This window comes from Oncorhynchus clarkii, chromosome 33 (genome assembly GCF_045791955.1).
Source record: "Oncorhynchus clarkii lewisi isolate Uvic-CL-2024 chromosome 33, UVic_Ocla_1.0, whole genome shotgun sequence".
NCBI classification, from domain to species: domain Eukaryota; kingdom Metazoa; phylum Chordata; class Actinopteri; order Salmoniformes; family Salmonidae; genus Oncorhynchus; species Oncorhynchus clarkii.
Window position 1 is genome coordinate 28,366,612 of NC_092179.1, and position 13,068 is coordinate 28,379,679.

Below are 13,068 nucleotides of genomic sequence, written 5' to 3' on the forward strand. Positions count from 1 at the left end.
ATGCAGACATGTGCACATGATATATCATTCAATACCTTTTACTGTCATTAGATGTCAATCAGAGTACCTTTCTTCGTCTGAAAGAATTCAGAGTGGGGTATTCGTATGACAGACAGTCTGTTATGAGCTTCAGTGTTGAAAGGATGAGCTTGAACTCAATTATCTTTCTTTAAGGATTAAACCTGGCTGCCTATCAATCATTTAGATAACTCTTCCCCCTGCTAGGAACCGCTAGAGATGAGGAGAGTAAAGACTGTCAGTGTGTGTGTGTGTGTGTGTGCATGCTTGCACATAGGTGGGATGGGTGGCTGTGCCTGTGTGTGGGTGGATGCATGTGTGTGTGTCTGTGTCCACAGTGCTTGACTTGGGCCGGAACACACCAGAACTCTTCCACCTCCCTCCAATGTTATACTGCTTGAGGTCTAGCACCTCTTTTAGAATATTGACTTAACAATATTGTGGAGTTTCTGCACCTATATATGAACAGAGTACCGGCACTTATATATAAGCAGAGTGCCGGCACCTATTTTAGTCAAAGTCAAGCACTGTGTGTATATTCATGAGTTAGTGAATATATTTGTCACCACACTCCAGTCATGTGATATGTAGATAATACAGTTGCATGGTTCAATAGACGCCATGTTGAATCAGTGGTGCCACTAGTTGACGTGTACCACGTCCTCTCTAGGTACCCTCCCTCGTCCAGACAGACGTCCCATGAGGAGGGGAAGGAGTGGCTGCGTTCTCACTCCACTGGAGGGTTACAGGACACGGGGAGTCAGTCCCCTCTCTCCCCCCCTGGAGTTGCATGCACAAGCACCGGAAAATACCACTACTCCAACCTGCGTAAGCCCTACTCCAAATACCACTACTCCAACCTGCATAAGCCCTGCTCCAAATACCACTACTCCAACCTGCGTAAGCCCTACTCCAAATACCACTACTCCAACCTGCATAAGCCCTACTCCAAATACCACTACTCCAACCTGCGTAAGCCCTACTCCAAATACCACTACTCCAACCTGCATAAGCCCTACTCCAAATACCACTACTCCAACCTGCGTAAGCCCTACTCCAAACACCACTACTCCAACCTACATAAGCCCTACTCCAAATACCACTACTCCAACCTGCGTAAGCCCTACTCCAAATACCACTACTCCAACCTGCGTAAGCACTACTTCAAATACCACTACTCCAACCTACATAAGCCCTACTCCAAATACCACTACTCCAACCTGCGTAAGCCCTACTCCAAATACCACTACTCCAACCTGCGTAAGCCCTACTCCAAATACCACTACTCCAACCTGCATAAGCACTCCTCTAAATACCACTACTCTAAATACCACTACTCCAAATACCACTACTCCAAATACCACTCCTCTAAATACCACTACTCTAAATACCACTACTCCAAATACCACTACTCTAAATACCACTACTCTAAATACCACTACTCTAAATACCACTACTCTAAATACCACTACTCTAAATACCACTACTCTAAATACCACTACTCTAAATACCACTACTCTAAATACCACTACTCTAAATACCACTACTCTAAATACCACTACTCTAAATACCACTACTCTAAATACCACTACTCTAAATACCACTACTCCAAATACCACTACTCCAAATACCACTACTCTAAATACCACTACTTCAAATACCACTACTTCAAATACCACTACTACAAATACCACTACTCCAACCTGCGAAAGCACTCCTCCAAATACCACTACTCTAAATGCCACTACTCCAAATACCACTACTCCAACCTGTTTGTGCGTGTGTGTTTTCTCCCCCAGTGAGCCCCACCAACCTGTCACCCTACAACCTGCCAGGACCCAGCAGTATGAGTCGCTCCAACAGCATTCCTGCCCAGGACTCCTTTGACCTGTATGGAGAAGCCCACCTGGGGGGCAGCGCCACCTCTCTGGAGGACAGACCCCGGGGCATGAGCCGCTCTGGCTCCTTCAGGGACAGCACCGATGAAGGTAGGCCCAGACTGTGGTCCTATATATGCATTGTATATGCATTGTGTGTATATATATATATATTAATAACTTGTCTGTTGTCTGACGCAGCTTAGACCAAGAAGAAGTGATAGTCAGGGTTGAGTTCTCAGACTGAAGCTCAAAATGCACTGGACTAGGAACCCGACTTTTTCTGCTTCTCTTTTTAAAGAGAAGATTGGTGTTTCAGTTAACATTTTGGTAACGTGACGGTGCCACTTGAAAGTAATGTTACTAGTCAATGACTAGGCCCTTTGAATTATCCAAACAAGTACTTCATTCCTACACAGCCACACACATGCCATTAGAATATGTTACTTTTACATGCAGATGAGATGGTGCTATTTATAGGACCACAGGTTATGTTCTCTTAATTCCTCTCTCGTTCTCTCACTCGCTCTCACTCTCACTCGCTCTCTCTCTGTCTCTCTCTAGTCCATGGATCCTCACTGTCGCTGGTCTCCAGCACCTCGTCCCTGTACTCTGCGGTAAGTTGCATTGTTTTCTCCAAACACACAAACAAACATTTAGACAATCATGCGTATGGCAGCCATGGGTGCTGTGTGTGATCCTGGTTAATTGGTGTCATTAGCCTAAAATTATTTCCGGAGACAATATGTAATACATTTTTCAGCAAGCCACAGCCCTGACACTTTTTTTGCTATAAGGCTGGAGAAATGTAACCACTCTCAAAATCAAAGATTGTGTTTTGGATGCAAGGACAGAGTCCATGAAATCAGAGTAATATTTTGAAACATATTTGGGGTTATGATTGGGTAGAACAGTTGCACTTTATAAGTTACATTCTTCAATAATAGATAGGTGTACGAATGGCTTTATAAACTGGGTGGTTCAAGCCCTGAATGCTGATTGGCTGACAGCCGTGGTATATGAGACTGTATACTACGAGTATGACAAAACATTTATTTTTACTACTCTAATTATGTTGCAAACCAGTTTATAATAGCAATAAGACACCTTGGGGATTTGTGGTATATTGCCAATATACCACGGCTAAGGGCTGTGTCCAGGCACTCCGCATTGTGTCTTGCCTATGAACAGTCCTTAGCCGTGGTATATTGGCCATATACCACACCTCCTCGGACCTTAATACTTAAATATATCATACATGTTTATATTTAGGCAGTGCATCCAAGGTGATATAGGCAAATTCAAGCTTGGTGACGGTGTGGATTTTTGGGGGGCAACAGGCAACACTCAAGCTGCAGTCAAACTCAATGAGAAGACAGATCAGTTGAGGAAGATAATCAATTACTGGCGCTCTCCACCTCTTTCCTCCCCAGCAGAAAGTTCTAGAAAGGCCTGGAGAGGAGTTTAGACTTTGACTGATTTCATTCAGAGACTTGTTCTGAAAGTATTCCTATGGGGCAGAAAGACAGAAAGCAGTTATTGTTTATTCTTCATTTCATTGTGTCGATGTTTGGTAGTGTTCATATTTTAATATTTTAATTGTAATTTCATGTTTATTTTTTTACATTACTATAATATTTATGTCAGTTATGATTTGAATTTCATCATACTTTTCTGTTTGCTATTTTATCATTTCTTCTCATCTTTGGCATTATCTAGTCATCAGTTTTGTTTAATCTCATCTGTTATCACTCAACACCTGGGGCGTGTTCAGTAGGCAGAAAACGTTGTGAAACGGGGAGGTACTATTTCAGCCTGTCCTGTGAGAAACGTTTGTTTTCGTTTTCCGTTGCAAAGCGTTTTGCTGCAATGCGCCCTAATGAGCACGACCCTGAAAAACACGACTGACAAAGAGCAATTTTATTCAAATCTCCTACGAAGAACACTATGATAAAAGTATCATGACACATTTTCCCAAAGTCATTACAACACCAATCATTCAGCCCAACAATATAAAGATGGACAAAACATATAGATGTCAATCAAAAGGCCATAGATGATAACCAATGAGAATGCTTGGCTTACACAAAAGTTTGGCACCCTGTTTTCAGGGCAGTGCAAAGTGTTGAGTTGCCATGGTTTCCCATTGCAGCAGCTTGAACCCACGTTTTCTTACTTCCAGGTTCTTTCCTTTCTGGCCAAGGTAAAGACTATGATGCTGTCAGCTATGATCTCTCCACACCACACAGACAACGTGTTTGTATGCCCACCACATGCTCTGATGCTGGTTGAATGTGGCAGATGTTCACACAGGTTTTTGGTTGGTGTGTGAAAAAAAACAACCAATGCTACTTGTGTGCAATGTTACCAGTGTGTATATATTGCAATACATACATACAATGTATTATGTTAATTATCCCTGCCACATCGATTACATATGACTTGATTGGCCAAAATCAAACGTTGTGTAAGTTCTTAGTACAGTCTGACTTGACTTGAAATGACACCACAGTCAACGATTTCCCAACACACGCAATAACATCTGCTAAATATGTGTATGTGACCAATAACATTTGATTTGATTTAATTTGATGCATCAAGAGCTGCCTTAGCATTTGCTTTCACTTCCGGGCGTCATCTATGGCCTTCTGGCTCCTGCATCATACTCCATCAAAAGCTCAACCCCAATGATCTACTCATTATGACAATGGGCATTCATTGCATCCATAAAGACGCTGTCAGAAGTGAATCATTGTTCATACAACGTGGCTTATTCCTGCACATCTTAACAACATGTCTTCTCTCCCAAACAGACAGAGGAAAAGGCACATTCTGAGGTAAGTGGCTTGGCTTGGTGAGGGACGAAATGTCTCCTGTCTGTCTCTCTGGTCTCTGTCTGGTCGTCTGATCTGTTTGGTCGGTCTGTCTCTCTGGTCTGTCTCTCTGGTCTGTCTGGTCAGTCTGTCTGGTCAGTCTGTCTGGTCAGTCTGTCTGGTCAGTCTGTCTGGTCAGTCTCTCTGTTTGTCTGTCTGGTCAGTCTGTCGGTCGATCGGTGGGTCTGGTCCGTCAGGTCAGTCTCTCTGGTCTGGTCTGTCTGGTCTGGTCTGTCTGGTTTGGTCTGTCTGTCTCTCTGGTCTATCTGGTCTGTCTGGTCAGTCTCTCTGTTTGTCTATCTAGTCTGTCTCTCTGGTCTGTCTGGTCTGTCAGTCTCTCTGTTTGTCTGTCTGGTCTGGTCAGTCTGTCGGTCGGTCTGGTCCGGTCCGTCAGGTCAGTCTCTCTGTTTGTCTGTCTGGTCTGGTCTGTCTGTCTATCTGGTCTGGTCTGTCTGGTCTGGTCTTGTCTGTCTGTCTCTCTGGTCTGTCTGGTCAGTCTCTCTGTTTGTCTGTCTGGTCTGGTCAGTCTATCGGTCGGTCGGTCGGTTCGTCTGGTCCGTCAGGTCAGTCTCTCTGTTTGTCTGGTCTGGTCTCTCTGTCTGTCTGTCTGGTCTGGTCTTGTCTGTCTGTCTGTCTCTCTGGTCTGTCTGGTCAGTCTCTCTGTTTGTCTGCCTGGTCTGGTCTGCCTGGTCTGGTCTGTCTGTCTGTCTGTCTCTCTGGTCTGTCTGGTCAGTCTCTCTGTTTGTTTGTCTGTCTGGTCTGTCAGTCTCTCTGTTTGTCTATTTAGTCTGTCTCTCTGGTCTGTCTGGTCTGTCAGTCTCTCTGTTTGTCTGTCTGGTCTGGTCCGGTCAGATCTCCATAATGAAAGATAACAATCAAAGCACGAGCAGTGATATATGTATCCACTTTGTCCAAAATCAGGTTCTGGTCTATCAGTGGCGGACCTGAACATAAAACTTGTTTATATAACCTTGGACTTGGTGTCCAAGTCAAATCTCTTTGACCCTATGGTGCATTGCTTGTCATTGGCCAGTCTTTTAAACAACCAGGCATTTGAATAGAACCAAACAGCACTTTGACTTGATCATTACCACACGTCATGCTGACAGTCATGGACAAACATCATTAATACACCCTACTCTATATCCTTCTCTGTGGTTTCACTTCACACCCTATTCAGTTATCACTGACTTTTCTTTCATTACAATGACTTCCTGTTTCTGTTTGCACCCTACATGAACCCGTTAGTTCAAGCCCACAGGTATAATGCTTTATTACTTGTTAAAACCATGGTTGAGTCTTTTTAAAATGCATTCTACCAGTCAGGTTTAAGGAAAGTGTTACCAAAGTGACAACTAGCCTAATGTGTTTAGATGCTTGTACACGTTTTCCCCTTTTACTGGCTAATTTGTCCAACACTGTACTGTTGTTTATGTGTGAGAGATTGCCTTATGCCTTATTGGCTGATGGTTTAAAGTGCTACCCGTGAGGAAACACGCTGCTTTGTCATCGTCGTAACAGATATCTCTCTCTCCATATCTTCTGTTTGGACTAAGCATGCATCAAAGAGTTAATTGTATTCTTCTCTTTTCAATCAAGGGTCAAACAGGCCAAAATACCACGGTAATCCCCCACTTACGTTCACACTTACATTCACCCCATTTTTTTATTCTGTGGCAATGAGACAGACTTTACATCAATGTTTTCAAATGGATGTTTACTAGGCAGCTGGTACACCAGATTTTGGATTTGCATTTAAAGGGATGGAATCGGAAGATAGGCATGCTCTGTTGTATTTTCAATCAGTCCTGTTTTTTTAGGAGAGACGTGATCGTCATGGTAATCTGTTATTTTTTTCCCCCACCCAAACAGCAAATCAGGAAGCTGCGACGAGAGCTGGACGCCTCCCAGGAAAAGGTCGCGACCCTCACATCTCAACTGTCTGCCAATGTAAGTGCCTCTTACTTCAACAAACACTGAGCAGTCAAAACGTCTGCCTCGTGGTTCATTTGCATCCTAGCCTGTCAGAGGTTCGGGGGGAAACTCTGCCTTTGCCAAACCCTTGAATGTAAATCAGTCTAGACACCCACTAATTCCCTTTCTCTCTCTGACTCAAAGGTTTCTTAAGCTTCTGATGAAATGTTTTGAAGTCTAGGTTGTTGTTTTTTTCGAACACGGCTCGAATATGCGGCTTGTTTACCGGGAATTGTCCTGCGAAGCGGGTCTCATCCTGTGGGGCAGCAATATAGAGCGGCCTAGCAAGAACATGCAGATTCAGCAAAACAGAGAGAGGGGGGAAAGAGGGGGCTTGTGGGCCCAGTTTGGAGGGAGGAAGTGTATTATACAGAGTGAGAGAGAACCCTGAGAACCCAAAGCCTATCGGGTCTCTGTGGAGAGATGGGCGTTCCTGTCTCTCTCTCAGTGCTGGGCCCTGCGTGAAGCGTCTGATCAAGTGCGAGGCTGACAGGGTCTTCACCAGGGTCTCTGACTTTGATCGAGGAGTTCTACATCTCCAGGCACTAAGGCACCACACTGCCAAGTAACTTCCAACTAACTTTTGTGTTCACTGTGTGACTCATACAGACCCCAGATGTCTTTGTAGAAAAGTTGCATTGTTTAATATATGAGAAAGCTTTTTTTAGATGCCTTTGTGTATATATACTGAACAAAAATATAAATGCATCGGTGTTAGTCCCATGTTTCATGAGCTGAAATAAAAGATCCCAGACATTTTCCACACGCACAAATAACTTATTTCTCTCTAATTTATTGCGCAAATCTGTTTACATCCCTGTTAGTGGACACTTTTCCTTTGCCAAGATAATCCATCCACCTGACAGGTGTGGCATATCAAGAAGTTGATTAAACAGCATAATCATTACACAGGTGCACCTTGTGCTGGGGGACAATAAAAGGCCACTCTAAAATGAGCAGTTTTGTCACACAATACAATGCCACGTATACTACCGTTCAAAAGTTTGGGGTCACTTGGAAATGTCCTTGTTTTTGAAAGAAAATCATTTTTTTGTCCATTTAAAATAACATCAAATTTATCAGAAATACAGTGTAGACATTTTTTATGTTATAAATGACTATTGTAGCTGGAAACGGCTGATTTTTAATGGAATATCTACATAGGCGTACAGAGGCCCATTATCATCAACCATCACTCCTTTGTTCCAATGGTTGTGTTAGCTAATCCAAGTTTATCATTTTAAAAGGCTAATTGATCATTAGGAAAACCCTTTTGCAATTATGTTAGCATAGCTGAAAACCTTTTTAGCCTTTTAAAATGATAAACTTGGATATCCACCAGAGCTGTTGCCAGAGAATTGAACGTTAATTTATCTACTATACATTGCCTCCAACGTCGTTGTAGAGAATTTGGCAGCACGTCCAACCGGCCTCACAACCGCAGACCACCTGTAACCACGCCAGCCCAGGACCTCCACATCTGGCTTATTCACCTGCGGAATCGTCTGAAACCAGCCACCCGGACAGCTGGGTAAAACTCATTCTGATTAGCTGGGCCTGGTTCCCCAGTGGGTGGACCTATGCCCACCCATGCCAAGAGTGTACAAAGCTGTCATCAAGACAAAGGGTGGCTACTTTGAAGAATCTGGTTACTACATGATTCCATATGAGTTATTTCATAGTTTTATTCTACAATGTAGAAAATAGTACAAATAAAGAAAACCCTTGAATATATATCTATTACCTCATGCCTTTCCTGGGCTCCTGATCCCAATCTGTTCCAGTAGCGTCATCCCCACCAGACCCATACACTCTCTCTGGTACCGGATGGTGTCTGGTACCGGATGGTGTCTGGTACCCAAGCTTCATGGCCCATGCTGTGCATTGGAACAACATTTCTCTCCGGAGACTCCAGTGGTTGAAACATGCACTGCAGCATTGATTAAGGCAGCGTTTCAGGTGCTGTAATCTGATTTGTTTGGGAGAGATACTGCATCTTCAGCAGGTGCATACTGTATGTTTGCAGTCATGTTCTCCTGAATGGCTGATTAAATATAAATCTCACTTAGAGAGAGGCACTGTTTTGTCATTGAACGAATGAGAAGAGCTGTGAGTGTGGTGTCTGCTGATTGATGTCATCGCAGATTGACCCTAATCACATTTACAATTCAGTCATTTAGCAGACGCTCTTATCCAGAGCGACTTACAGTAGTGTGCATACATTTTCGGACTTGTCCCCTGTGGGAATCAAACCCGCAACCCTGGAGTTGCAGGCGCTGTGCTCCAGCAGCTGAGCTGTACGGGACACTAATGGACTGTATGTATAAGACACTCATTTACTGTATCTGCTCACTGCCTTTGTAATACGTTAATATGGAAATTAATATTTTGACCTTTTTGGAATAAGGAATATTTTTAATAAAGGACTATTTGTTGTGTCACCTTCAGCATGGTCCTAGCAGGTCAGTCTGGCCTGATTTGTAGCTAAAATGGCCGCCACATCAGGCACACAGTTGTATGTGTGTAGTCACATATGGTTAGAGAAGCTCTCCCACGTCCACGTCAATCTATTTCATGTTTTGTTTCAGTTTTCTTTGATTAGAACAAAGCCGAATGAGGAAAACCCAGCATCCTGGAAAAAGGATTAAAAAGAACGCTGTAGAAGCGTCTTGGTATTGTACTGTGAGGTTTTATATTTTCTCCTCAGAAGAGATTCCATTCCTTGCCTTGGCTGTCATTAAAGTGGGTTTAAGAGGTGGGTTTATATCTCTGCACTCTACTTACCTACCTACCTTACCCTAATTCTCCTTCCTTCACCTTCCGTCACTCTCTCTGTTTCCTTTCCCTCTCTCACTCCTTTCTCTCCTCTCTAGATTGCCCTCCCTCTTTCTTATCCCCTCCCCTCTACCTCTTTTTGTCCCTTTCTCTTTGGGGATTTGGGAATTAGTATATCTAGCCGTCTGTGCTGGCTTGTTCTACAGTAGTCATGCTGCTGTGTGTGAGTGTGAGTGAGTGTGGATGGGTAGAGCAGAGAGGGCTCTGAGGATGGCGTCGACACTGGGCAGCAGCAGTAGTAGTAGGGGCAGCTCTCTGGCCGGTTCGCTGGTCTGGCCACCCCTCAACCACTACCCCGGCTCCCAACAGAGGCCCCAGGGCAGGGGTTGCAAGGCCAAAGGCCAGCCACGGGATGCGTGGACAGCTTCACAGCCCTACCCACAGGGCGGACAGGTGGGCAGCCGCGGTGGGTGTATGTCACATGATGGAGGGGGCTGATGGGATTGGATGGATGACATTTTGCAAAGGTTAAATGCAATTCAGCCAGAGAGGAGAGAAGAGGACCATTATGGTGGTGTTGGCTTATTGGTGTAGGACTGTGATTACTGTGTAGCTACTCCTCTGCCCTGTTGGGCTGAGATTTACTTATCTGTGGGCACGCTGCCTGGCTCTGTGTGACTCACTGGTCCTGACAGGTGTCTGAGGCTCCATGCTGTGGAGTTGCGTGGGTGTGAGCTCACACAGTTCTGTCTGTTCCTCTCTCTGTCACACACATGCACACACACAATTACTATTTTTGTATTTTCTAGGTGAGGACTTATCATCACTCCCCCGTCCCCACACACACACACACACACACACACACTATCCCTCACAGTGCTATCCTATTTTCATGGAGCTTTACTTCCATCAGGCTCAGTGCAGCAGATGGTGTCAGGCTCAGTGCAGCAGATGGTGTCATGCTGCTAAACATTTGGCACCCTTCAGTTTGTCGCCGGTGTTTCTTCAGGTGAAAAAATAACTCAGGCGCCGTTAAAGCAATGCTAAACCTTCCCTGACCTGTGTACAAGAAGATATGCCCACTTTTCACTTTGCCTTAGGTCTGGGTTCAGCTGTGTTTTTGTGCATGTTCAAATCACCAGTTGGCTGTGAAAATCAGTCCTAATCATGGATGTTGTCGCTGCTGCTGTTGTCTTCAGAGAAAGTGAAGGTTCACAGCTTTCAGAAGAGCAGACGTGGTGTAGCGACCACTTCTTCTGTAGCACAAGTTCTGTATGTCATGTCTTTTCTGGACCTCATGTTTTAACTTCCAGTCCATAACATCAAAGCTCTCACCCTGGAACAGTGGGGGAGTGGGTAGCATGCAGCAGGCTCCGCGTTGCCGTGGTGAAGTGCAAGCTGGAGCTAGTGGGAATGTTCCTAGTGTGTTGGTTCAGATACAGAAATAAACATGATCGTCCAGCCAGTCAGTCAGCGCTGGTGGTTCAACAGAGGGATGACTTGACTCAGTCTATCAGAGCTGAGGGTTCCTGGGGAGAGGGGAGACTCATGAGAAACACGAGGGAACATGAAGAGGGCGAGAGAGAAAAATAGCCTACACCCTCAGGTCGCATCGATTCTTCTCCTATATGTTTAATTAAGTGGCTATCTAACAATGGATTTTCCACACTGTGTGCTCAATGTGTGTTTGTGGATCATCTTGAATCCACCTGGTGAAAAGGTTGTTCCACCTACAGAGAATTATATATTTATAGGACTTCAGGAAAATGTGACAGAAAATGTGCAAATGTAACGTTGTCTCTTCATGCCTACTTTAATGACCCGTCCAGTGCTTTTGTTGTAGGTGTTGAACTCTGACCTCTGTGTTGGCAGGCTCACCTGGTGGCAGCCTTTGAGAAGAGCCTGGGGAACATGACCTGTCGCTTAACGAGCCTCACCATGACAGCTGAGCAAAAGGTACGTGCCTCTTTCTGTTGCTGCGTCCCACCGCTACCAGGTACCTTCTCATGTATGAAGTCGCGGCTTTAGTGTTTCATCGTCTCTGAGAAGTCTGCCTGTTTGTGCACATCACTGTTAATCCATGGTCCTTTACACTTTACAATAACAGTAACTTATAGAGCATTCGTAAGGTCTTCATAAGCACTACATAACGTACCCTAAATCATTTAGAATCATCCTGTGTCGTGCCCATGGCACATTTACCACTCTTTATACAGCATGACTTTGTCTTATGAATGATTTCTGTATAGACCTCTTGTTGAAGGCTTCATTACAGTAGACGCTATGTTAAAGGACAATTCCACCCAAAAAACTGTCTTTTGGTATTTGTTTCATTAGTCCATTGTCATATGATGCAAAACTCATGATGCGGGGATGATTTCTGTATTTTTAAAGTTAACTATCTTCACAACTTTATTGCTGACAAGCAAAACATTTTGGGACTATGTCAACAATGGACTAATGAAACAAATACCAAAAGATAGTTTTTGGGTGGTTTTCCTTTAAGTTTAGTGTGGGACCTTTTCCCCTCTTACTTGAAGATGTAACTTGTCACACATGTATCCTAATCCAGGACATTGGTTTCGCTCCATACTCTGCAGAGTTATTTCTTCAGGGGCGTGTACTGAAGGATGCTATACTCATAGACAGATGTCAGACCACATTAGAGAGGACAGAAGTGTTTGTTACGGTTCTTAATTGGCAGCGGTTGAGTGGGATTAGGGTCTGGGAGAAGAACCCAGATAGGGTAACGTCATCCAGCTCTAAAACCAGGATCAGTGAAAGAATGGTGCATGTGTTGTAAATGTAAAGCCGTCTCTGTGATGAAACGTGAGCGTTTCCGCCTGTCCGCCCGCTCGTGGAAACCCTACTCATAACAGTGACGAGCTGTGGCAGCCCTAATCCTGGATAAAGTAAACCAGAGATTCTAGAGGGACGTCTTTGTTAAGCAAGCCGCCTGCGCCCTCCCAACTTTTAATTAAGACTGAAACCCTATCACAAGCCCACAGTGGTTTTGGGGGAATTGGAGCGCTGTTGCCTTATATCTAATCATGTGGGTTTAATAGAGAGGAGTAGGTTTTATCCAAGCAGGTGGGGCGGAGGGTAAAACTCTATTGCCAAACCTTATCTTCTTAAACCTGCTTATGGCCTATCTCTGTGTGCTTCTGAGGCAGGAATATTTGACTGAGTTATCGTACGACTGTCATTGAGTTTTGGATTGAGAATTGAGAGAATAGTGACCCTGGCCAAAATGAAGGGTAGACCGTTAGAGATTTAGAGGCAGAAATCAAGATGTTTCTCCTTCAACAGGATTAGTGAACAAAAAGGTCTATTCAAGATCCACCTAAAGCACATTTGTTATTTTTTGGGGACTCCAAATGGTGTTTCTGCAGTATATCTATAATCAAGCACATTCTGCCATTGTTTTCAATTGTGCAGGTTGGTATGGTCTGTGGTGTGGTGGTGCTGTGGAGATTGGTATGGTCTGTGGTGCTGTGGAGGTTGGTATGGTCTGTGATGTGGTGGTGCTGTGGAGGTTGGTATGGTCTGTG

The 13,068-nt window shown here is 44.3% G+C and overlaps 1 protein-coding gene across 6 annotated transcripts in view; it reads left to right on the forward strand.

The window, feature by feature from the left end:
- The window catches only part of LOC139393207 (neuron navigator 3), a 233,241-nt gene that overhangs the window by 195,333 nt on the left and 24,840 nt on the right, over window positions 1-13,068 (forward strand). For 4 of the 6 annotated variants that reach the window (XM_071141644.1, XM_071141645.1, XM_071141647.1 and 1 more), the window contains exons 18-25: window positions 689-846; window positions 1,818-2,006; window positions 2,460-2,512; window positions 4,078-4,098; window positions 4,709-4,732; window positions 6,368-6,391; window positions 6,641-6,718; window positions 11,390-11,473. In XM_071141644.1, the coding sequence (XP_070997745.1) occupies window positions 689-846; window positions 1,818-2,006; window positions 2,460-2,512; window positions 4,078-4,098; window positions 4,709-4,732; window positions 6,368-6,391; window positions 6,641-6,718; window positions 11,390-11,473 (631 nt within the window). The remainder of the gene's footprint in view (window positions 1-688; window positions 847-1,817; window positions 2,007-2,459; window positions 2,513-4,077; window positions 4,099-4,708; window positions 4,733-6,367; window positions 6,392-6,640; window positions 6,719-11,389; window positions 11,474-13,068) is intronic. The other 2 variants (XM_071141646.1, XM_071141648.1) reach the window with 1 other exon arrangement.